The sequence below is a fragment of the Haliotis asinina genome, chromosome 2 (assembly GCF_037392515.1).
Source record: "Haliotis asinina isolate JCU_RB_2024 chromosome 2, JCU_Hal_asi_v2, whole genome shotgun sequence".
NCBI lineage: Eukaryota > Metazoa > Mollusca > Gastropoda > Lepetellida > Haliotidae > Haliotis > Haliotis asinina.
The window spans coordinates 68,205,621-68,230,403 of record NC_090281.1 but is presented as its reverse complement, the minus strand read 5'-3'; the positions used below and the strand labels follow the sequence as shown (position 1 = coordinate 68,230,403).

Genomic DNA, 24,783 nt, shown 5'->3' with positions numbered 1-24,783 from the left:
TGTCGGTTTGTATCAATGGTAATATGTGATCAAAATTCCACATTTTCCTACCTAAAGGAATTCATCAATAACATACATTACAATCTTTGATGAATGACTACTTATTTGTCCATCACGATATTATGTTTACCAAGTAAATTCATGATACTTCACTATTGTTAATATGTATGCTCTAAATACGTCTAAACACAAAACTGCATATGACAAAGCCTGCACTCGTTAAAAAATTAGTTGAACATCTTTATTTCATCACATAAAATTTGAAATATCACAACATGACTACCACAGACTTGAGGCCATCAATCATACGTCAACCAACTCACTTGTGCCTCCCTCAGCATTCAGCAATGGGCTAATGACAAAAAAATTGAAACATAATGAATAGAATACATGTAAAACTTCTAAAATAATAACAATTCACGACAACTGTCAGCAACCTTATTCATTTCACACATGCTTCAGGGTGAGCTGGTTCCTGATGGCTGAGGGCACAGTGCCATCCTTCAACATGTCTGGCAGGGATGTTCCCAGAGCTTGCCGTGCCTTCAAGCAAGACAATTCTTTCAGACTTTTCAAATTTGTGTTGAAAGAGGCAAGCTTCATCTTCAGGGCTTTGCCTCTAGGACCTCTGAAATATTGGGGAGGGACATGTTTCTCAATGTGTGGTTCTGCAGAAACATCATACCCTGCAGCCAGAAGCATGTCAAGCATCTTTGTCCCCACATCAACATCCGGGCATGTGATGACATGGCACAAGGTGGTCAGGTTTACCTTGAAGGACTTTGTTCTTAGAGGAGCATTCTTCCTGATGAGGTATCTCAGGATGTTAATATGTCCACCTCTTACTGCAGCACGCACTTCATCATAGATTGGGGACGTCCCAGGACGAGCTCCTGCTCTGTACAATCGCTTCACCATCTTGAAGCCACGTAGCACAGCGGCATGAAGGACTGGCCTTCCTTCAAAGTTCTGCTTGTTCAGTGGTGAACCTGCCTCGATGAGACAATTGATGTTTTCCTCGGAGCCACTCATGACTGCCCGAAATATCGGTGTTGCTCCAAACTCATCAACTTGGCTAACATCTGCACCATTTGCAACAAGGAATTTGATGACTGGAGAATAGTCATATGGTTCTCTGGCTGCCAAGTGCAGAGCTGTCATATTTTCATCATCAGATATGTTAATGTTAACACCCATGTCCAACATTCTCTTAAGATGTGGCAAGCTGCCTTCTTTTGTTGCTTCAAAGAATGGATGACAAGATGGATGAAAAGGGAAACCTTGTCCACAGAGGTAGTTAAATATCACAACGCTCCCGGCCCGAACTGCTATTTTCAGAGGGGAGTCAACTGCACTTCCAATTGCCATTTTAGTACTGGCAGATATTTGTCTGTCCTTGAACCAGTTTATAATTCCATAGCCATCTCTGTTAAATATGAGATCTGTTAGGGAATACCATGCAGTCTCTGGCACCTCACTCTCATAACAATAGTCGTCATCCAGCAAGAGGTCAAATGGTGTCTGAGTGCCCTGGATATGACATTTGTGAAATGTCGAGGTTTTGCAGGATTTGTATGGTCTAGTGACAGATATCAGACACTTTTCAGACGTGGCTATACGGCCACTGCATTCTTCATCATCTGGCATGTGTTTATCATGTGATTGTTCTTCTTCATCGTCAGATGCTGCTCCTGAGGTATTGTCACTTTGTAAGTCAACCACCATTGGACTCTCACCACTGTTGGTATTACCTGGTGTTTGTGAGGGTTTGGTATATTCCTGAAAATAGTAAATATATAAATCTTAACTATAGTTTACAAGTCAAAGCATGGTTTAGCTCCTGCTCACTCACAGACAGGATCCTTCAAGCCCACACACTCACTCCTATCTGAACAAACATCTGTTGATAGTTGCAAGTCATTTAGGAAAGGTTATGGTGACAGGTCATTCCTTCAGAACACAGTGTCACTGAACCATCTCCCTTCAGAAGTAAGAGAATCAGAATATTAACAATCACTAACAAGCTGTTACAAGACTATATTTTCATTTAAGCAAGAAAGCCTTTCACATTATCACGGTCAGAGTACTTTTCAGTGATTGACTTCACCAATTCCTACTTCATTTTAATGTGAACAATCTTTTCAATCACTGTCATAAGATCAGAATTGTTATACTGGGCTAAAGTCAAAGAAGTTTGTTTGACTTGCACCACATGCATAATGAGATGAAACGCTTGCTTGGTGCATCAGATCAAATCAAGATGTCTATGGGTCAAACGCATTTATGACAATTAAAATACAGATACATAAACTGGTTTAAATAACTTACATTCACATCTCTGATTAATGTTTCTTCATAACTTTTAGAGCTTTTGAAGAACTAGCTCCCAAAATCATAATTTTTACATTCGGCACCAAAAATATCTGCTCAGAATTGTGCTACTAATTTACTGAATTTTATTTTCATTATATCATGTATGTGAACAACATGCAGCAAAACATGCTGAAATGATGGCACTTGTCAGCATGTTAATAACCATTCTTTCCTAGACCTTTATACCTAATTGACATAATGAGTTTATCTACAATAGAAGCATGTCGAAAATGAGACAATATAAATTTCACAGAATTTATTGACTGGATTAACTTGGCTTTGTACCAAATGTATTTCAGAAAATAAGAACAACAAAGAAAAAAGACACTTTCATTTAGTGACATTTGAAAGAGATTAAAGTTCTGAAACAAACAATTTTTTTTTCTGATGTACTTCTTCCAAAATGTTTCAACTTGTTAACCTGGTGAACAATCGTATTTTAGTACTATATGGGTATTTCTGAGCACTGATATGTAGCTCTGACTAAATCACAATTGCATGGTGGTACATGATTAATTCCAGTTAATAGTGAAAGATACTGAATGGTGAGCAGGAATACCAACACTATTTGGGGCCCAAAAGAAGTACTGGAAGTAAATAAATGTAATACTTGTCTGCTGGTCTCTTTGACATGGTGCACGTTTTCATGAAAGGAAGATTCCAGACAGAAATGCACATGATCAGATCATTATGAAGCTCCATACATTAAAAATTGTGTTCATGCAACACAAACTACTTTAATTAATTACTCGTTAATTGGAATGAGCGCAATGCTAGGAGGAAGCGATTCCTATCTGTGGAAGACATTCCTGAACCCTTGCTCCGGTGCGTTACGAAACACTTCCCTGTGTAATTTTATCCACTTAATTGATTTTCATAAAACAAGGAGAAAAGTGTAATTTTCACAGATTAAGTGTACTGGAGTAATTTAATGCAAAATCATAATAGGGTTGGCATTTATGGCTGAGTGATCACAGAAAATGCTACAAAACCTGTCTTGGTGGATATCGATGTACAAAGGTAAGGATGTGTACAATGGAATTTAAAGGAAATGCTTCAAAAAAACTGTAAAAATACCTGAAAGGTGTTTCAGATATCAGAAGATCAGATTTTTCCATCCATTTAAGGCACAATTTCACACATTCTTGACAGTATTTTGGCCTATATTACATATATTGGGGACTTCTTGGGACACTCACTTTAGCTTCCCAATGATGCAATAAAAATACTTATTATCCTTTACAACTTGCCTGAAATCAATTATTGAAATATTGAGACAAACAGCTATTGAAAAGAGAGCACTTACTGACTAAGTCACCATACAACTACACTGTACATCGAAAACTGTCACAATTTTGTCAGTGTTTGCAGAACTGGTTTCAATCACACGCTGGTAGAGGGTGGGAGGGTCAATCTAATGCAACATTGCCAAAATTCATTTGAACTGTTCAATTTATTACTGTTATCTAAACATGTAATTTTCAAATAAGTAACACAGCCGAGTGTGGGGTTAACATGGTTAAATAGTGCCTTAAGGCACACTGAACATGAAACCTGCCGTCTGAATTGTGTCATGCCTTGTGATTGTACCTCTTGCTGCTCTTCATCTGTGTCACAGTAGTCACTCTCAGATTCCTCATCCTGGAAGGATGCGTAGGAGTAGAAATCATTATCCCATCCTCCACCATCCTCATAGTCACCATCTGCCGTGGAGTCAGATTCGTCTTCCTCTTCTGAAGTCCAGGACTCACACTCTTCCCCGCATGTGGACATGGCCTTGGTAAACAGAGGAGGCAGATTTACTAGATTTAATGATGGGAAGTTGTATACCTTTCCAAAAAAGCAGGGGATATTCCATTTTGCAAGCATACTACTATCCAATGCCAATGAATATGAGATAAAGTAATATCTACCCACACTGATGAAACATTTCCAAAGGAATGGAATAAATTGTCACATTTCCCCTTAGTTTCTCTTCATCATCTGTTTCGTCGTTGGCTTCATCATTTGCACTTTATCAATGTCTTAAATCAAATATCCCCTAATTTTTTAATGGTGTACAAGAGGGTAGTGTGGCCCTTATTTCAATGATTCATCAGTGTTTGTGTTAATGCAGAAACCTGCGTTTTTCATGTAAAAAAATAATACATACACACAAACATGCATTTGCATGCGTGTTTTGGACACATAGATTCCCATGTGCTTAACTGTAAAAAATACATTAAAACAGCAACATACATAAAAAAGAAATTTTGAAATGATTCTGGATTGTAATGAACATTTTATGCACAAACAATTTGGACCACATATTTATAATTTCATTTCTGTATGTACTCTTACAAAACCTAACGCGAACACTGACTCATATTGACTTCATATTCAACTTTTAAACACCCACAGGGATTAAAAAATCCCATCGCCTGGTGCACAGGACAAGTCAGTTTTCATTTCTGGCAATCAGATAACGGTATCTTACATGTTCCTGGGCTGCTAGATAATTTCTGCTTCCAGTTTCTAACTGCAAATATACTTGGATTTTATTTCATATCTGCTCTAAATGTAGCTATTACATTTTGCAAGGATAAGAAGCAGAGTTATTTTTTTTTGCTATTTTCACTTCTTCATAAATAGTCTAGTAAACATTAACATAAAATACCATGTTGATATATTCTCTCATAATTACATCATCATGATTGTGTCTGAAGATCAGGGCAATTGTAAAATTAGTCAGGACAAGTTATTTACTGAAAGTCACTTGCCCTATGGCAAGTGGCAGTAAAAAGAAATTTTGAACCCCTCAACCAGCTTAGACTGGAATCATGCATCAGCCAGCGAGCCTGACCACCCAGTCCCCTTAGATGGTATGGACCCCATCTGTCTGTTGTCTGGAGATTCAAAGCACGAGTCACCAAGGCTACTTGTAACCTTCGTAATTGTGTGTGGCCTATTCTGGTTTATTTCTGTAATTCTCAGGAATAACTAGATACATCTGCACATTGTGTAACAGCATGTATGTAGTTGAATCAGTTAGCTATGGATTCTCACAAGCTATTAAGTTGTGGTGCTGAATTTGAATGTTGCTCGAGATGTACCTTAATCAGATCCGCATCCAAAAGTCACCAAACTAAAAAGTTACTCTACCATTTTTATTGTTTCTGAGCATGTTTATTATTGTTTGGTGTCAGTTTTCATACGAGAATTGCTGTGAAGCAAACTCATGAATTTGAAAACAAAATTCTATCACTATTTTTCTGTTATTGATCATCTATAAAGGAAAGGCAGGAAATCAAAAGTATGGTTTAAAAGTTAATTGGCTTACATGTCGACACTTCATGACAAACGTGAGCAGTGCAGTTTCTCTTTTGGCATTGCAATATTTTGGTGCCATTTACACATATGGCCAAGCCAATTATGTTATAATGTTGTTTTCTTTGTTAAATTGTTACATTCAGGAGCTATATCTATCCTCCTCTTTACGTTCCATTTACACTTGACAATGGTACAAGAATCTGTATTGAAACATCGTTCTCACAAATAAAAGATGTTGTTATCCATAAAGTTGGTTCTATATTGTTTACGTTGGGTCTACTACGGTGGGTAACAGTGCTGGTAAAGAGTCTTACGGAGTAGTTGATATTTGGTAGTAACATTTGACTTCTTGCCTCCTAGTCTGTCTCTGAATCACTTTATATTCTCCCTACTTCCAAGCCCTCTCTACAGTGCTAAAGCCTTAAATGAAGCAAGTCAACTAGCTAGTGACCAGTAACTCTTATCGCCACATACTACTTATTGCCAACACCTGTCTGTAATGCATGCACAGACAGTATTTCACACATTGACACATCACAAAAGGAAGAGACTACAAGAGTAAACATTACATTGTAGATGGTACAAATATGAATCCCCTCAGAAGAGTAAACCCGAACACGTCAGGGAAATTCAAGTGACCATTGGTGTGTTGAAATGAGATTTCATATATGATGACAACTGAATGAGATTTCATATATGATGAGAATTGAATGAAAATAATTCTGGCTGTGTTGTGAATCTTTGAAATATTACACTTCAGTCCGTAGAAAGTGCAGATTTTTATTTTTTTCTAAACATACCCATAACGCCAACACTTGATCACTAAACTTTGAATTGACTCAACAGTTTACGATACCAGGGAGCCGATATGGAAGGGTAGAAGAAACTCCTTGAAAAGCCGCTGAAAACCCGCTATGTCTCAGGTCATTGCGAAACCAGTGTAGCCAATATGGTGGCAGCATAGTATTTAAGACTGAGCCCGGTTTACTTTCAAAAGCTGATTCACTGTGTGTTGTAACAACTGAAATCCTACATGTAGAAGATAGGTTAACTATTTTGTCACTCCAGTTTAAGCCAAATAATTGGTATTAGTGTCCGTATTATCACAGCAGATTTGTAGTAAATTTTCAAGTCGGTATGTTATAGCTAACTGGCTTCTATTCTCGATTCTCCGCGAAGATTGTGCCGATAAAAACTTCTTTCACATATTCGTTTAATTTTTAGAAGGAAAACATACCTTTGGTTGAAAGGTATTTGCAAGTAATAGTGACAGTTTAATGACTTAAAAATTGCTAGGGTGATGCGCCATTGAAATGCCATACGCTGTTGTTTGAGTATTCCTAGTTACTTCCTCAAAAACATCTTTCACATACACCTTTAATTCGGGGAATATACTATCAGGTGAAATGTGTTTGCAAGTAATAGTGATAGTTTCATAATCTAAAACAAAATGTTAGGGTGTATTTGAGGTGTGTGAAAAATATGACATATTGCTGACCTGACCTGATTTGCCATTGACGCTGGAGGGATATAGTTCCATAACTTTCTTTCTTGTTGATCTTATTATTTGACAAAACTGGAGAGGTGTTTTAGAACGCTTTGTGACAGTTTTACACTTTATTTTTGAGAGCAGTGTGACAGTGTCAGTTAACATTTTGTTAATGTCCATTCCATTCCCCACATGCAATAAGATATCTGAATTAATTATTAATGTAAACAAAAATGTCTCAAAGTAGATCTTTCAAAAAGGACAGCATGTTCTCGCGATACTTTTGCGTTCTTTTACATGTTTTGGGAGGGAAGGCCACAGTGTGTCATTTATTCCTTCATTCACTCACATGTGTACTTCTTTCTTTTATTCTTTTTTCTTATTTCTTTCATTGATTCACATAATTCTTGCTCTTAATTCTTACTATAATTCATTCATTCATTGTAAAATTCTGACTGATACAATAAACTGGCTGAAGTTCTGTCAAACAACTGAATTTGCGCTGGGAATGAGCCAAGTCACTATGAGCATTGGAGAATGACGAGGCACACATTAGTTAGTACAAATAGTAAAGAAAGCAAGTGAGTGACCTATCCCTGTTGTAGAGTATCCCTGACGATACTGACAAAATATTCCTAGAGGGGGCACTTTTAACCTTTTCTTTAGGTTTTTTCCGTGAGAAAACAAACATTAGGTTTGAAACACAATAGGTTTATTGCCAAATTTATGTCACATTTAGTGAATAACATGAAAAACTCAGAAATGGCGATAACTGGTCTTCGTAGATTTAGCTTTTGGTAAAGCACAATAATCAATATACACTACCGGCGTACCGCCCTTCCTCAAGTCCTGTTCCTCTTGGCGGTGTTTCGGTGTTTCGGAGAAACACGATCGGCGACAATAAACAAGCAGGAAACGTCGGTGATTAGGTCATCTATAATCGAGATAAATTGTATCTGAGTGTGTAAAGAAACAATTTAGGAAATCGTTAAAAAACGTTAAAAATGGCGATAACCGGTCGCTAGCCAGTAAAATTCCTCTATCTCTGGTCTCCCTGGGACTCCTTTTCAATTTCCAAGGTGTAGTTTGTTACTATCAAAATCATACATATTCAGAGATTAAGCATTAGTACATATTTCCTCCACGCTTCCTCTAAAATGGATTGGGAACCATCATAGTCTTGGGATGAAGATCTTGACCATGTGACATCGTGCCAGAACTTGAGTTGTGCCTCGCAGTCAGCACCAGTCACGACAAACTCAAAATGCGTTTCAAAAAGACAAGTATACATACCTTCTAAATTGTCAACGCTCAAAGATTGGTATCTACCTCACTGTGTTGTGAAATTGTTCATGCTCTTCTAAAATAATTCCCGCCACTGTAATCAAAAGAGTTATCCCCCTCAGGGAATGACTGGTATGATTGATTGAATGCGCATGCATCTTACTGTAAGACAAGCACCCAGTCTCATATAAACGCTTCGATTGGTATCCTCCCGACAACCTCCACGGAAGTACCTGCTTCTCTCTCAACGATAAGCTAAAAAAAAAGTCACAGAAAATGTACTCAAAATTTGGCTTTCAACACTTAGTGTATACCGTGATTAGATGCTACTATTGTTCAATATTTCTTATTAGAATTTATATGGGTATGAAACATATGTTAGAATACTATAATATATAAATTTGGACAGTTTACCACCTGGTAAGCTTCTGTTTATTTTTATTTCATTTGTAAAACATGTAATATTCTGTGTTAAATGTGGAACCTTTTTAACAGTACATTAATGCGCTCTTAATCAAGATTGACTTACCATCCTTTGGATACGTGAAGGTCCGGGGTAGAATTGGCCTTCAGCAACCTAGGCTTGCCATAAAAGGCCACTATACTTGTCTTAAGAGGCGACGAACGGGATCAGGTGGTCAGACTCGCCGACTTGGTGACACATGTTATCAGTTCCCAATTGTGCAGACTGACGCTCATGTTGTTGATCACTGGATTGTCTGGTCCAGACTCAATTATTTACAGACTTCCGCCATGTGCTGCGTAAAATTAACCTCATTCACTCACATACTATCTTTTGAAATATTCTACAAAATTCCCATGAAATCAATGATGTACTAACCTTTACATCCTCTGATATGTGACTCGAGGGGTCAGGCCTGCTGAAGTGAGATACATAGGTTGATGCATATCACTTGTTTTCAGTTGTGTAGATCAATGCTCGTTTCAATCATTAGATCAGCTGGTCCACACTCGGTTATTTATAAACCACTGGAGGCCGTGAGAAAGTGTTCACTTGTAACACTAAAAGCCCAAGTTCAGTTCCAAACGTGGGTACGACATGTGAAGCCCATTTCATGTGTAACCTGCCATATTGCCACAGTATTGCTAAACTGAGCTCGCTCACTCTCTACAAACCACCAGGATGTTGGTGAAGCAACAAAATTGATTGCAATATCAGGTTTACATACATCCTTAATATCTCCAGCATTTGTTCCAATAAATCTTTACTATATACTCTGTATTGACAGGTCAGCTTGATAATTTTATTACCTACCTTCTCTGGCTCTGCATTCTCACATAATCAGCTAAGCTGTTGCAACCAAGCTGTACAAAGCGATCTCAGCGCTACAACTATCTTAAGCTTATACTGGAGAATGGGTGTTACAATCATTGTAGTGCTAAGATCGCTTTGTGCAAGTGGCCTGTGTCAAGAAAGATAGCGGTTGCAGCTGCAAAGGTTTGTTCGCTGTTGAGCAAGTTGTGATTGGTATGCTCAACTCCCAATCATAGACACCTGATTGCATAAAAAGCCAGCCAAGGTAAGTAATAAAATTATCTGTCTGAGTCTTGTATATGCATTCGGGGTATTGTGTAGACTTAGCAGAAATTAACCCTGGAGATACCAAGGACGGTTTCCATACTGTGTCATTGATTTCTGAGCAGAAAATGTGCTCATAACAGAATCCAAAATGGACCCGACAGATGCACCACAGCTCCCTGAAATGGATAACATGCACTGAGGCATGAACCGAGGCTTAACTCCACCTCATGCTTGAAACATGCTATAGCTTTTCCATCCAGGAATGCAATGTGTGGAAAAAGAAAACAAAAATATCTATTATTTTCATACTTTGGTTTTTATTTACCATATGAAATTTTATGATTCCACCTTTGACAAGACCAGTTGTATGTAATGGTGTATCACTCGCTTCGACATCCTTCCCCAAACAGTCATAAAACAGCTTCATCACAAACAAAAGATCAGACCTACCATAGCAGTAGTAGCATCACACATAATATCAGCTGCACTTCATCCTCTAAAGATAAACATCACTGCTCCCTACTCCCTCTTGTCAGTACTTGTTAAAACAGAAACCAACTGTTCCACAAAGGAGTGGAAACAATTCACATGAGTCCTAATGTATTTCCTAGTTACTGATACAGTTACTGGTGAGTTAGTTATTAAATATTTCCTGCCAAAAACAAGAACCACAACTCAGGTTTTGCCATCAATGACTAGATATCATCACTTCTTTAATGAAGACAAAATAGAACAACACAAATTTGTGCTAGACCACATCATGACTGGTTGTGACAGATTTTCCGCTCCTAAATTCTGCGTAAATCAATGTAAATAGATTGTTAATGCTGTGTTTGATAATATGCTAATTTCAACATCTTTTTGCATGTCTAATAATGCTCAAGAGACTATTAGAAAGCATACACTGCCTCCAGTGTGATCACACATTAACCTAAATTAATGTGTAAAGCCCTAGTTTCCATTTACTAAATTAATTTCAGGCCAGTGAAACCACTGGCTCAGAATATCCCCTTTCAGTTAATATCTTCAAAGCACTAAATAACATATTTAGCAAATGGTCCTTGGACAAGTTAATTTTCACATAAATTACTTTTGATATTTACATAAATTAACAACAACAAAAACAAAATCCTAAACACAAAACATAATTCTTATTCCCCTCTAAAATTGTGCAGATGTGTCATATTTGTCTGACAACTTGTTCAACATGTATCTTCATAAAGACCTCCCACTTCAATGGATAAAGTTGGGCAAAGGAACAACTGAAAGAAAAAAGTACTCCTGATTTCCCATGAGACAGGGTAACTAGTGCTTGGTTTACAGTTAAAGACATTTTTTCTCATAAAGTAGTTGAAAATACTATGGAAGGAAATTCCAAGTAAAAGAAAACATCTGATCAACATTCAATACATATGGGTTATGACATTCAATGCACAATATTGGTTTTTAGGACTCCTCTGGAAACCAACTGCAGCAAGACACTTAATAGAGAAGGTCCACTTTTCCAGCCCTATCTCCTCCTCGCCCATGTTACACCACCATCTATGTCCCTTAACGACTGCACTTTTTTCAGTGATATTCACTCTGTGATGCAAACATGATTTCGAACACTGCTCATCTTCATTATCTGGTATCATCATGGTTTTGAGTATCCATTTATATATTCTTGCCTTGTTTCAACATTTGTTTACAAAAATACATTATGCAGTCTCTGACAAGTATTCTACATCTGTTAATATTCCAGTCATCTGTGAAGATCAGTTTCAAGAATAGTGAATGATTAATGAGGTTTTACGTTGCTTTAAGCAATATTCCAGCAATATCATGCAGAGGACACAACTTCAAGATACACCCACAATCAGCAGTAACATCAACCAAAACTGATGCCAACAGACAACTTCATCCCTGCACATAAAGGGCAACTCCTAACCAAGTACTCCATTATCAGTTCCAGTGTTTGAATAATACACTGCTTACTCCATCACTTGTGACTGCATACAACTGATATGCAGTGCAAATGGTTCATGGGAAATAAGCAAGTGCCTGACTAAACAGCCTTTTCTTTACGGGTTCCTCAACAGTAAGGTTCATGCACCTTTGTTTGGCTGATCTGACATCTGGCTGTTACACACAGCCTTAGTTTACCTGACTAGTGACCAATGACCAATACTATTCACTTAGTAGTTGAATATGTTTACAGGTACTGAAGGAACATACAGGCCTGCATTTTACTGACCATGAGTGTACATGTCCTGGTTTCCTTCACAAAACAAAAACTAACCTCCTTTTTTTGGTTTGAAAGGTCCAATCTACCGGTAATACATTTTTTTATTGAAATAATCTGAAGAAAATTTGTTTCCAAAGAACTGCAATAATATGACACTGTACAATACTTTTAACACAAAGCTATTTCTGGTAATTAATAATATATCATATGATCAGTTGGTGTCTCATGATCTCACAGAAATTATTCATGTAAATAAATGTACAATAATTATGGTACACAATAAATTTCAAACAATCTTTCCTAATATAAAATTCATGAGTAAACGATCTTCAATAAGAAAGCAAATCAGTTTCTCTTTTCATAATGCTTGTTTGACTAAGTGTCTGTATACTAGGGTTGTTTGTTTTCCAAAATATTAGATCTTTGCTGAATGGTATTTTCAAGTGAAATATACTGGATATATTTAATAGCTGACCTCACCTCACTGCAGCATGCACCTCAAAATGTTATTTAAGAAATTGGTTTTACAACAAAACCCCCCAACAAGATACTGATATAGTTCCAACAGACTGTCAGCCTTCCTTCCCTCAAAGCAGACAACAACAATTCTTGCACAACAGTGAAAGATTAGCAAACAAATGAGGGGAGATAATTTCATTGACTTTAACCATGTAGCAGAGTACTTACATCATGAATAATTAAAACAGGATCTGTGTTTCATTTGGATCTCTTAGTATGCCTGTGACTGATACAATAAAGACAAGATGGATACAGGTATTTTCATTGAGTAAAAATCATGAAAACATTTATGTGTGATAACTACACTAGAAAACTTCACATAACAATCCCTCTAACCTGGACTGCAATGAAGAAAGGCAAGATACATTTATGAGTGACAACGTCTTCACTGTATTATTATACAATGTCTTTGTATAGACACTCTGCTCTCTTGCTTGACAACCATCTGATGGTATATACTCAAATAATTTAATAATATAATAAAAACGTTGTCATCCATAAACGCATATTGCCTTCACTGTCATTTGCTATGATACAAAGTCCCAGTCAAATATGTCTTGGACAAGCATTTTGATTCATAAACAGAAATGGGCAAAATACAATGTTTTCAAGCCTGAGAATGTCATACGGTTATCCATCAATATTCAGTTGTTAAGAGCTGCATTCACGTTGGTACAACCCCTGTGGCAGACTCAAGACAAGGTCTGTTGAGAACTAATGACAAATACCAGAGTCTGTTGGCTAACTGACTTAATCAGATCTATTATTCAGCATGTTAAACTGGGTACTCTGTGATATTTCAATGATGTACTACAAGCCTTTATAAGGAATTCATCCCACCCAAATCTTATCATTCCTGTTATCATAGCACTGCAGGCTGATGGATAAAGTACCGGTAACATACAAACACTATTTTCCTCATAACAACCTGTTACCAAATCACAAGATACTGACAATTTTAAACAGATAGTACAAAAAATATTGAATGTGTTTTCAAACATTTAGAAGTAATTTCCATGCACTAAAATACATTTTCACACAAATATTCATACAAAGATGTATGCTTGGAACTTGGTTGGTAAAAATGTTATCATGAATATTATATTCTTAGCTGCTGAGACTGTTTTGATAAGAAATAGTAAACATGAGAACTGTAAGTAGAGCCTGACAATGATGTACAAGGTCTATTGTTAATAAGGCTGTTCTAACGCATATTTAGCACTTCCTGTCATACACCCATCAGTTCAGCCAGTCCGTCCCCGAGTGAACAGTCACCATACAAGAGAGACCCTAGCTGATGAATACAGCAAATATTTACATAATATCAGCAGAGAGACTACTCAACTCACAATCACTCAAGCTCCATAAATGCACACCGTACCACTTGCTTCTGGCATGGGATGTCATTCGAAAAAGGTCAACCACACTAAATACGAGTTTCCCAATTCTCTAATGTATGACTGCATCACGAACACAAGCCTGAAGACACAGCCTTCCTTAATTCTGTATCAATTTTTCAAGTTACATTCATAAAGTTTTACACAAAGCTAACCTGGTAATGAAGTATCAATACTCAAGTATTCAAGTAAGTATCGCCAGAAATGGGCTCTACATAATGTATCCATATGGTGAATTAAACCAGGTCTTCAGCGTGACAAGTAAATGCTTTAACTACTTGCTTACCCCACTGCCCCTATTAGAGAGGGAAATGGCCAACCAAATAAGAGTTATTTTGATCATCCGTTTACCTGTAATGGCTTCAATGTTTCTGGATTTGTGACATTAATACAATCCTTCAAATTCCTTTTGTATCCTTGTAACGTTTGAACAATTGTCCCATCTTCAATGATAAGGTGATAAATTCCTGACTCATTAGTGTGCAGTCAATCACACTGTATCTAATAAGTACCATTCTGTATCAGTTGTTACAGTATCATTCATGTTACAGTAAGACTGTATGTAGCAACAATGATAACAATAATAATACTGAGATATTACTTCTGAATGACATCCCATGCCTGGTGATATTTAGCATATCATACCTGCCTAACTCACACTATACACAGTACATATGTACACTTAAACAGGCAGGTTTACTAAGTCTTCTGTGACACAAAGTGCTATCGAGACAGTCACTTTCTCATGATATTCTCCTGTGAACTGCTAATCTTAGCTTGGTTGGGGCTGATACATGTTTCCCAATCAATTGTTCAGTAAATATGATCACTCATTGTCATACTTTCACACAGAAACATCATAAAATTGAATCGGCCATAGAGGTAATTTTGAGCTTGTCTGTGTAAATTATTCACATACTTTCAGAATAATACAACATTTGCAGATTATGGTTTCACCATTTTCCTGAATTATCACGGCCGTAAAAAATTCACTGTATAAAAAATTCACCTTATTAACTTAAGAATTTTATCCTAATCAGTGACAGCCATGCGACTCCTTAGTGGTTAAATGTAGTCATACTCTGCATCCCAGGACCATAGTGTATCTCCATGTATGCACAAAGTGGCCTTTCACTGTATTGTCCCCATGTCTACGGGGGTGATACACCAGTGACCATTAGTGACTTGACATCAGTCAACTGTTGTGTCCAATGCTTCTATGTATATACACTGTGCAGCACCTAACTTGCTGACACACAGTTTTGCCATTTATCATGTTTGATGCATACATACACATATTTACAATTCATCTGTACTCCTCTGGCATGGTAATTATACATTAGTCTAGAGAGTCAAGGTCATTTACATGACTTGAAAACCAGCTGCAACCTGTGCCATGACCCGAGATGTCCAGTGACTGGTGATGAAGTAATTCACACTGATAAAACCAAGTCAACCATACACAGGAAAAGAAATTCACAAAATGTCAGTTTGTGTTCATTCCACTTTTAGATGCTATCACATTGAGACGATATAAGCACCAATGACAATCTGACAATCCATAGAAACAGTGTTAAATCATATGATCAAGTCAAACAAGTCTCCAAGCAAATGGTTATTCAGGAAACGCACCAAGGTGTCGTTGTAGACTCCTAGTTCCGTTGCCCACACTCATCTGTGACACTAGGAACCAATGTTTTCATGTGTGCTTTAAAACCATTGAGCACTAACTTGACCCACTTCTGAAGGTAGAGATACTTTGGTCTCATGTAACACAGGGAATCTTCTTGTCCTCAACATCAAAATCCAGCACGAGCAGTTTTGTCTCCTCTGTGCCATTGCGACTGCCCACTGCACACACAAGTTTTGTGTTGTTGCAGCGAAGTCGCCAAACTACTCCTCCACTGCCACCACTGTCGAGGGCAACTAGGTTCCGGAGAAAGTCACCATGTTTCAAGTCCCAGATTTTGACTGTTCCATCATCAGATGATGTTATCACAAATTTCTTATTAAACTGGAGACAGGTTACAGCACTTTGATGTTTGTTTGGCCCTGAAAATGAAGAAAACCCAAGTTGTCAATGGCAGATTAAAGATCATTGCGGCAGATCTATGGGTATGATGGCATTAAAGGTCACATGCAATGTAAAACACAACTTTGCAGATTCTGATCCCAATCGGTATGCACTTACCAAAACAAATCATCACAAATGCCAATTCAACCTATAAAGTTGACAAAAAAAATTGAAAATGAAAAAAAAAAAACCCACGAAATCAGAGTTCTAACGTTTCACTATCACTAATATTCCCCCAGTGATGGGGGGAAAAAGTGATTTCACCAGCTGTGCTGCGCTGCGCCCATAAAGCATGCGCAGTGAATAGGTTTGTGGAACTTGAAACAGTATGCCTGCTCAGAGCATGAGGTCATGAGCAGTAGTCTAATCTTGGTTGAGTACAAAAACAAGTAAATAATCTACTTGTTACCTAAACAAACATGTTGATGGTAATAAGCAGACTCTGTCACTCTGTGGTTTACTGACATCTATATGTCTGCCTGCCTGTCCGCTAAAGACAACATGCAATGCACAACTTCAATCACTCACCACATGCAATTTGAAATTAACACCTATCCGGCTTATAAGCCATAAACAAAGAGCCAGCTAACTGTATTGGCAAATGAACCAGCCAGTGGAAAGATTGTGTTACACTTAAGTGCACACCCAATGGTTCTGACTTCGGTATCCCAGGCCCTGTTTCGAGCGTAGTAGACCAAAGTACAAAATACTGCAATTTATCATTTGCAATTGTACACTTATAATTTTGTCTATTTGTTTTTCATAATCAGCAATGCATACTATATGTCATGAATAAGTGATAACTGTGTTTCAATTATGTTTGATTTTTTGGTTGCATGTGACCTTTAAGTAAAGTATCAGAACACTATATGCCATATTCAAGTCACCAAACAAATGAAATGTGTCCATTTGAAAATTACCGAATGAGTGAGTATAGTTTTACGCCACTTTTATCAAATTTTGCAGCAATATCACAGCTGGGGTCACTAGAAATAGGACTAGAATAGAATTGAATTAGTCCTTCAGTATGATGAGGAGATGCTTTAGAAACTAGGCTACCCCATCATCCCCACCTGAAAACAGATTATCATCTTCTGCCTTCGAGTCATTACCAGATGATTCAACAGCTAAGAGAAGAGCAGTAAATGATGCTTCCTGTGCCTACCTTGGAGTGTCTGCAAGCACTGGCCAGTGGTGATGTCCCAGACCTTGACAGTAGAGTCTGCATTGCCCGACACAAGTATGTTGTCTTTCAGCTCTAGACCACTGGTCAGTGACTGGTGACCGATGAGGGTATGTAGACAGTTGCCTGTCTCCACATCCCACACTCTGATGGAGGTATCCAGCGATCCACTCACCACATGGACCCCATCAAACTGGAAAGACATGAACATCACAACACTGTATAGTAACCTAGTCAATGTTTAGACATCAGTCAAAGCAAAATCACAGTTTCTTTTTTGACTTACCAAACAATTCACAAACACAAAAGCAATTGTTGTTCCTTAAGATTTTAAATTTAAGTTGTCAAATTATGGGTTCTACAGATCGGAGGTGTAACACTGAACCCAAATTCTATAATCAACTCAAACCAGGTAAAGTTAAGCAACATTGGATGGGTGAATCTTTGGATAGGTGACCAGTTTTGGCTGCCTGACAGTTCTAGGACTTCAGTCCTGCCCCACAACAAAGCAAGTAGGATACATATGGTCTCACCTTAGGCAAGTGCATTTGTTAAAAATTGCCTTGCCTCTGTTTACCTAAAGGAAAATGGGTAACCAGAAATAATGCATGTAACTGCAATCTTCCACCATGTAACAGGCAGCTTGAGTTATCTGGGGTAATAATGTGCTGTGTTTGATTGTTACCATACCTAGTGTGAAGCTGGACACTGTATAAATGGACACATTATTATTACCATTATCATTATCATTTTTATTATCATTCCATGGTCCCTTAGTCTTGCTGATTCCAAGATTCTGAAAATGGTTGTGTAATGATCAGATCTGGCAGGCTTAAATTCTTATTAGATTTCTCCAAGCTAAATAGCTGGGATCAGTCATTCAATGTTTCAGCTCCATTGGCATCGCATTGGTTCTTTTCGAGGCAACCTTGGAAAGTTAATGCTGGCAACCACATTGTCCAGATGAATGATGAAACTTACATCTTGACATATGCTCTTTTGGCCAAACTGAGCAACTGTCTAACACTTGCACTGACCACATGATCAACCATTTCATGGTACTAGTATTTCAATATTCCTGATGAAACATGGATCAGAAGTGCCATGACATCATTCAACTCAGGAAGGAGTTGTTGGAATCGATCGCCCTTCATCACATCCACATATTTTATTTAAACTTCCAACACAGTATGTGTATTAATGTAGTTCACTGGGATATGCAGTCAGACACTTATGATGGCCAACAAAGACAGACACATCTATCTGTCAATGTGGATATACAGATCTCTGTTAGAACACTAAACTTAGAACAAAATGCAATGAGATGTAGTATGTAGGCCATGCAGGGCAAAGGAGTTACAGAAGATGTTGCTTGACTGAAACATATTTGCAGTTCGATCTAGTAGGAGTAATGTTGATCATGTACTGCGGGATAAGTACATAAATGGTCAACTTTTGGCCTTCCCATCTGAAACTGTCAATTCCAGTGAAGTGGGGACAGCTTTCTGTAATGAGAGCCAGTACTGGTTCTGCTAATTGCAGACAGCTACTTATCAATAGTACAGATTACAGAAAATACTTCAAATCAGAAGCAGCAAGAAGTTCATTAGGAGTAGTATCGTTCCTTTTGTGGGGATAGCTTCAGATCTAGGCCCCTTCGTCATTATGTTCTTGATGGATCATCTGTGGGTCTGGCATACAGGTTGAGCTCCTCATCTAGCGTAAACCTTGGCCTTTAGTACCATTTGTATACAATCCACACAATCAGCCGAAACTGCCCTGAAGTGTGATTGGTGTGGCTGCTGTGAGGACCATCAAGTTGTTTTGTTGTCTGGCGGCACATGACAAGGCCTGTAAACAAGTTCCAGCTGGGTCGAGGTCAGAAGGATCTGGAACAAGTTGTTGGTTCTGCTGACCTTTGAGAGTAAAGGCATCAAACATCTTTACCTGCTTCTTCTGTCTTGTGGTCCTCAGGTTGTCGGATTGCTATGTCCATTTACCTATCTGTAGAGCAGATTCTGTCGATAGAGAGTAGACTGTCTCCCGATATCAAGGTTGTGAGATTATGTCCACCTACCTGTAGTGAGTAGACTCTGTTTGTATGTCCCTGAAGTGTGTGTAAACAGGACTCCGTCTCTGGATCCCACACACGGACAGTGTAGTCATACGCCCCACTGACCACACGCCGACCATCATACTGGACACACCGGACAGCTGCCACATGGCCCATCAGGACATGCAGACACTGGCCAGACTCGATGTCCCATACGCGGAGGGTGGCATCCCGAGAACCGCTCACAACTCTGTAACAATGGACAGATGTGATGTTCAGCAAATACCCACAGAATAGAAAGAGCATCACCAAGATTTATCGACAGGAAGGGTTTGATATGGCAGAATCAATAACACATCAATATCAACAATACTTGGGAAAAGTCAATGACACCATTAACTCATTACTGAATTCTTCTTGACTGAATGTCTTGAACTCTAAGCAACAAGTTGCAATTTTCAGCTTCATTCATGAAACTCTCCCTGATCAGGAGGTTCAAGTAAAGCTGTTCAGCTGTCAAATATCTGCAAATAGCAAAAAGCACCACTTCCAAAATCTGTTTGATATATCTCCCATGTCTTGCAGAAAGATACTGATCAGTTTTTGAGCTGAACTCCTGAAACAAAACCCAACCCACCTTATAAAAAGATACATGACTTAAGGTTGCACTCACTTGTTCCCACAGAGACTCATGCACCTGACAGTGGATGTGTGACCATACAGTGTGTGTTTACACACACCCGTCTCAGCATTCCACACCTTGAGCGTACGGTCAGTTGAGCCGCTTATGACGGTCAGACCGGACATCTGGGATGACCACACCCCTCCAGTGTGACCCACTAGAGTACGCAAGCACTGAAGTAAGAACATACAAAGATGATAATCAGAACCATTCTAATGAAGAAACTTGGATATATGCAGTGATCTTTTCAGTTATTTGTATAATATGAATTTAGGGTTCAGCATGGTCTTGAAGATCTCTGAATTTCAAGTTGATTTGTGTCCAGGTCAGATGCAAAGAGTGGTTGAGTTTGATCTTATGCCACACTCAGCAATATTCCAGCTATATGGAAGTGTGTATATAACAAGGCTGGACCAGGCAAAGCAGTGATCAACAGCATGAGCACTGATTTAGGCAACTGGGATATGATGATGTGTCAACGAAGGCAGAGAAGTCAGCGAGCCTGCAGAGTCTTCAAAGTCAACTGTGGCACATAGATCACAGCCACCCTTTTTGTCAGCTGTTAAAACAATCATGTGTCACTCAGGACCTATTCCACAACCCAAACTGTTCAGTTTTCAAACACAAACTCTCACCTTGCCAGAGATAGCCGACCATACTTTGAGTGTGTTGTCGTCTGACCCACTGACAATACGAGTCCCACAGAATTCAAGGCAAGTGATCACATGATCATCATGGCCTTTCAATACCTGAAACCATTGATTATATTATCATATATCTCACTTCAAGCAGCATTTGAAAAACATGGAACACACAATTGTGTTTTCTTTACGACAGGTATCATTGATGTGTGTAGCAATTCACATTCGCTACAGAAAACTGTCATGTAAGTGTTATTGATAGAATTCTGCTGTACCTTTGGAGGTCTTATAGCACCGGTACGCCAGTTTTGTTCGATTTGATACTGCCTCATGTAGAGAGCCTTCCACGGACTACGATGCACTCTTGGCTTCTTGAACTTGTGACTGCCATAAACGAGACTCTCATCCACAGACTCTTCCCGACACTTCTCACGCCACAGGAGGTTGTCCTCAGCCAAGATCCGCCAGTACCGACAGGTTTGAGCAGCTCTAAGCAGATCCTTTGGCTCAAGGAACGATAATACATACAGAGCCAACTGAAACAGAAGCAGAACATTATGACAGGTCAAAATGGTTTCCTTTGTACGGGACAACAGTAATCAACTCTAGTAGTACTTAAATCCACTGTTTGAATGCACAATGACAGAAAGGCTTGTAAAACAGGGTCAAGCTTCACAGTACTCTGCTCACTGAAATGGCAAACAGTCTGTTCTCATAAAGATGCAGAGTAAAATTGTTATGGGACTGTCTGTGAAAGTCCAGTTTCAACCAGTTGGAATTTTGTGGCTCAATCATTGCTCAACCAGTTCCCAGTTATGTCTGTTCTACCCGCCAATGAGATTACACCTTTCATATCATTTGCTTGAAACAAGTTCTGGGAGTTATAAGAGAAGAAATCTTTGTGCAGAAATTGACCAGACATACCTCTTTTGGCAGTAGTGATATGAAGTCCCTCTGAAACTGGGGCTCAATGACCTGCATCATGTGACGGACCTGAGTTGGCTCACAGATAGCTATCAGCTCATCCACGGCCATGAGCCGCTCGGCATTGCTCCATGCCTGCATGGAGACATAACATACAACATGACTTAGTAACATCAACATCAGTACTCACAGACCTTACAAATATCAAGCATGTCTCAGGTACAATATATCTCAAGCATAACTAATGTACGGTATGTCAAAAATAAGTGTCACCATCAGAAAATACACTGATAAAGATAGAAGGAAGTGAAATTATAGAAAATGATTAGGTACCCTGTCGACAAAGAATGTTTGACATGTATTTTGCGTATATTACGCTGATAACAGTCATACACATACTTTCGTTGAGTGACTACTTCAGTATGTTTCCCAGTATTTAGAGGCCTAGAAAAGCTGCGTGTCCAAGTAAAATATGCACAGAAAACTTCCAATCACGCATTTAAAAATAATGGTTGCATACCAATTATGCATTTAAAATGTTAGATACACAAAAGTTTATAACATGTAAACAGAATACATTTATAAAAATTGCTTGCATAATTAAAAAGACCTTGATTGCTACGAAGGTGTACTGTCAGTATCATCCTCGATATCTCCATGATATACTTTCCAATAAGTCTCCACTATATTGGTATTGGATGTGCAATTTTTTTTCTGAAACCGTTTCCATTATATTTAAGTTGGTCGTGATTAGGCATGACATGAGGCAGCACAAACGTGTTTAGTAAATATGCTCAACGACATACCATGGTGAGTAAACTCACTGACATACCCACATATTTGTAAGCAGTGGGTAACAGAAAATGCAACACACACTCAACATATATAATATCCATTATTGACAAATACAATACGTACAGTACCAACATAAGCTAAACCTTATCTGGAGCTCTGAGCATTGCTTCACACGGTGCCTCACCAAGGCAGAAAAAATTGGATCATTCAAGGTAACTAAGTACATAAATAAAATTCACTATTCTATAATAAAGCTATTCAGATAGACCTATTATCTGCACATAATACTGATGAATAAGGATTACAGTACTGTGTGAAAGTATCGAAGGGATGTGTTTACCTGGAATGTCTGTAGCCACTCTGCCAATTTGGGAGGGGGATTCTCCTTGGAGGGTATTCTCTGTCTGGAGATGGGAACAGTGGGACGTGTGGACAACTTCCAGCTTGCAAATGCACTGATCACACAAACAAAATCTCCCATCATATAACTATTTTTGCATCTGCTGACCTTACTTTGACAACACAGTTAAAACAAAATGCTGTTCTGTAACTGTCAGTATCATGAGTGGACAACTTTCTTGGTAAGAGAGGACATGGGACAGTGATTAAAATAAAATCCCATCAAACTGACGTCAGAATTATCTCTTGCCTAAGGGTAATGTTCTTAACTGGTTCTTAATACTATAATAATTACATATGATAAAGACAGACAATGCAACAGCGTGCAAAAATCACTGTAGACCGAAGCCACAATTGAAAAAGCTAGCCTTAGAGGTTATAACTTGTGTATGTTACTCAGAAAACAAGGCAGATAAGTAATCGTGGCACGTCTAATAAGCTGATCCTGGCATAGCAAGGACACACCACCTAGGATAATATAATATGGAGCTCGCACCACCAGCACTATGGTCAGTTAATCAGTTAACTAGCTCCCAAACTGACCTGTGTCCATCTCCAATGCCACAGAACTTCTTGCTGGGGGAGGCACCATCATCTTTACTGCTGCCTTGCTTCCTCCTCTTCACCTGAAGCAGAAACAATATATCAGTCCATAATGGCAGTAAACCTTTGACCTTCATACCTCAGTACGTGTCACAGTTAGACATATTTGAGGTAGGGAAAATATTTTAATATAACTGATAATTTGGAGAGCAAGTTGTCACTGTATCTTCTGTATCTACACCCTGAGCAAGACATAAAGAGGTATGTTAGATATGTTCATATTATTCCATTCACTTGCTAATTATGAGCAACTAGCGCATAGACAGGTGCCATCAATTCAACATGTTTTGTGCACTTTCTTTGTGTATACCATGATATATATACAAGAATATATGCAAGTTACTGCTACAAATTCTGAACAGGTCTTTGTATCGGAATCGAGAAATCACAATTTTTCAAGTTTCCAAAGATCCTAGCTCCAAAAGTAGAGCTTCAATTTTTGAGATCTATGTCTCATTTTCAGGTAGATCTATTGGCTTTCAATGCATGTATAGTTTAATAGGGTTGTATGTAGCTATCACTGGTGAAATGAACTTGGTTTGTTGACCTCGTTACATCCCTTTCCTTTTATACAAAGCTAATACCCCATCACTGCCAGTGCGTACCATGATGGCAGTTTTCAGGATTACAAGCCCCAGTGGTTTACAATGTCTTGGTAGTCTTGGATCAGCTAGTTGATTTTATACAGTAATATTCGTTTATAACGAACTCAAAGGGACTGTTGTTTTCAGTTCGTTGTAAGCGAAGTTCGTTCTAAGCGATTCGGGAATGTTCGTGAATATTCGGAAATTACCGAGAATCGTCACCACGCCACTGGTTTCAGACAAGATCATGTTCACACACAAAATAAAATAAGATAAAACCAACGAACATATAATTGTCATGGATCATTCATTTCATCATCGATCATGTATTTTATTACGCATCTTTAACAAAATCGGTAATTTTGTGCTTCTGTGACGTCAGCCAATCATCAACTGACTTGCTGTCAACAGACGAGCTTTCTCCGTGTGTCATGGCTGAACATATCCCTCGTCGCTTCTTAAATCTCTCTAACCACGACTGATTGGCCTTGAAATCTGTATGTCCAAGTCTGCTGTCATGTCAGTCTTGGATTTACCGCCTGCATCTACAGCTTGGATGATTTGGTATTTTTGTCAAGATCTAGAGCTTTGCATTGCCGTGACAAGCCCATCCATGCTGACTTGAAAGAAAGACTTCCCACATCGCTATTTATGCCTTGACAATGTCAACAAGATTCACAAGATTAAATAAATGATAACATTTC

The 24,783-nt window shown here is 38.4% G+C and overlaps 2 protein-coding genes across 4 annotated transcripts in view; both read right to left on the bottom strand.

Moving 5' to 3' along the window:
- Positions 1-227: 227 nt before the first annotated feature.
- Positions 228-8,616, bottom strand: LOC137272818 (uncharacterized). Of its 3 annotated transcripts, none has more exons than XM_067805222.1 (4): positions 8,465-8,605; positions 7,997-8,105; positions 3,964-4,149; positions 228-1,779 (listed from the first exon to the last, which is right to left on the bottom strand). In XM_067805222.1, the coding sequence occupies exons 3-4, from the start codon at positions 4,144-4,146 to the stop codon at positions 448-450; spliced, it is 1,515 nt and encodes a 504-aa protein (XP_067661323.1). In that variant the 5' UTR covers positions 4,147-4,149; positions 7,997-8,105; positions 8,465-8,605; the 3' UTR covers positions 228-447. The 3 variants fall into 3 exon arrangements, with proteins under 3 accessions (XP_067661323.1, XP_067661325.1, XP_067661324.1); XM_067805224.1 differs by lacking the exon at positions 8,465-8,605 and adding an exon at positions 8,304-8,414; XM_067805223.1 differs by lacking the exon at positions 7,997-8,105 and having other exon boundaries at positions 8,465-8,616.
- Positions 8,617-10,295: 1,679 nt separating this feature from the next.
- Positions 10,296-24,783, bottom strand: part of LOC137274205 (F-box/WD repeat-containing protein 7-like) — a 38,071-nt gene continuing 23,583 nt past the window's right edge. The window contains exons 6-14 of the mRNA XM_067807261.1: positions 23,436-23,518; positions 22,834-22,948; positions 21,699-21,833; positions 21,050-21,310; positions 20,769-20,882; positions 20,125-20,306; positions 19,476-19,701; positions 17,381-17,591; positions 10,296-16,193 (exon numbers count right to left, since the gene is read on the bottom strand). Of these exons, the coding sequence (XP_067663362.1) occupies positions 15,907-16,193; positions 17,381-17,591; positions 19,476-19,701; positions 20,125-20,306; positions 20,769-20,882; positions 21,050-21,310; positions 21,699-21,833; positions 22,834-22,948; positions 23,436-23,518 (1,614 nt within the window). The 3' untranslated portion in view covers positions 10,296-15,906. The remainder of the gene's footprint in view (positions 16,194-17,380; positions 17,592-19,475; positions 19,702-20,124; positions 20,307-20,768; positions 20,883-21,049; positions 21,311-21,698; positions 21,834-22,833; positions 22,949-23,435; positions 23,519-24,783) is intronic.

What these genes read in the sequence shown, in the direction of transcription:
- LOC137272818 (XM_067805223.1), bottom strand. Translation starts at nt 4,146, where the DNA reads ATGTCCACATGCGGGGAAGAGTGTGAGTCCTGGACTTCAGAAGAGGAA. An exon ending in CAGATGAAGAGCAGCAAGAG is followed by an intron (nt 1,780 to 3,963) that starts GTACAATCACAA and finishes TACTATTTTCAG; the next exon opens with GAATATACCAAACCCTCACA.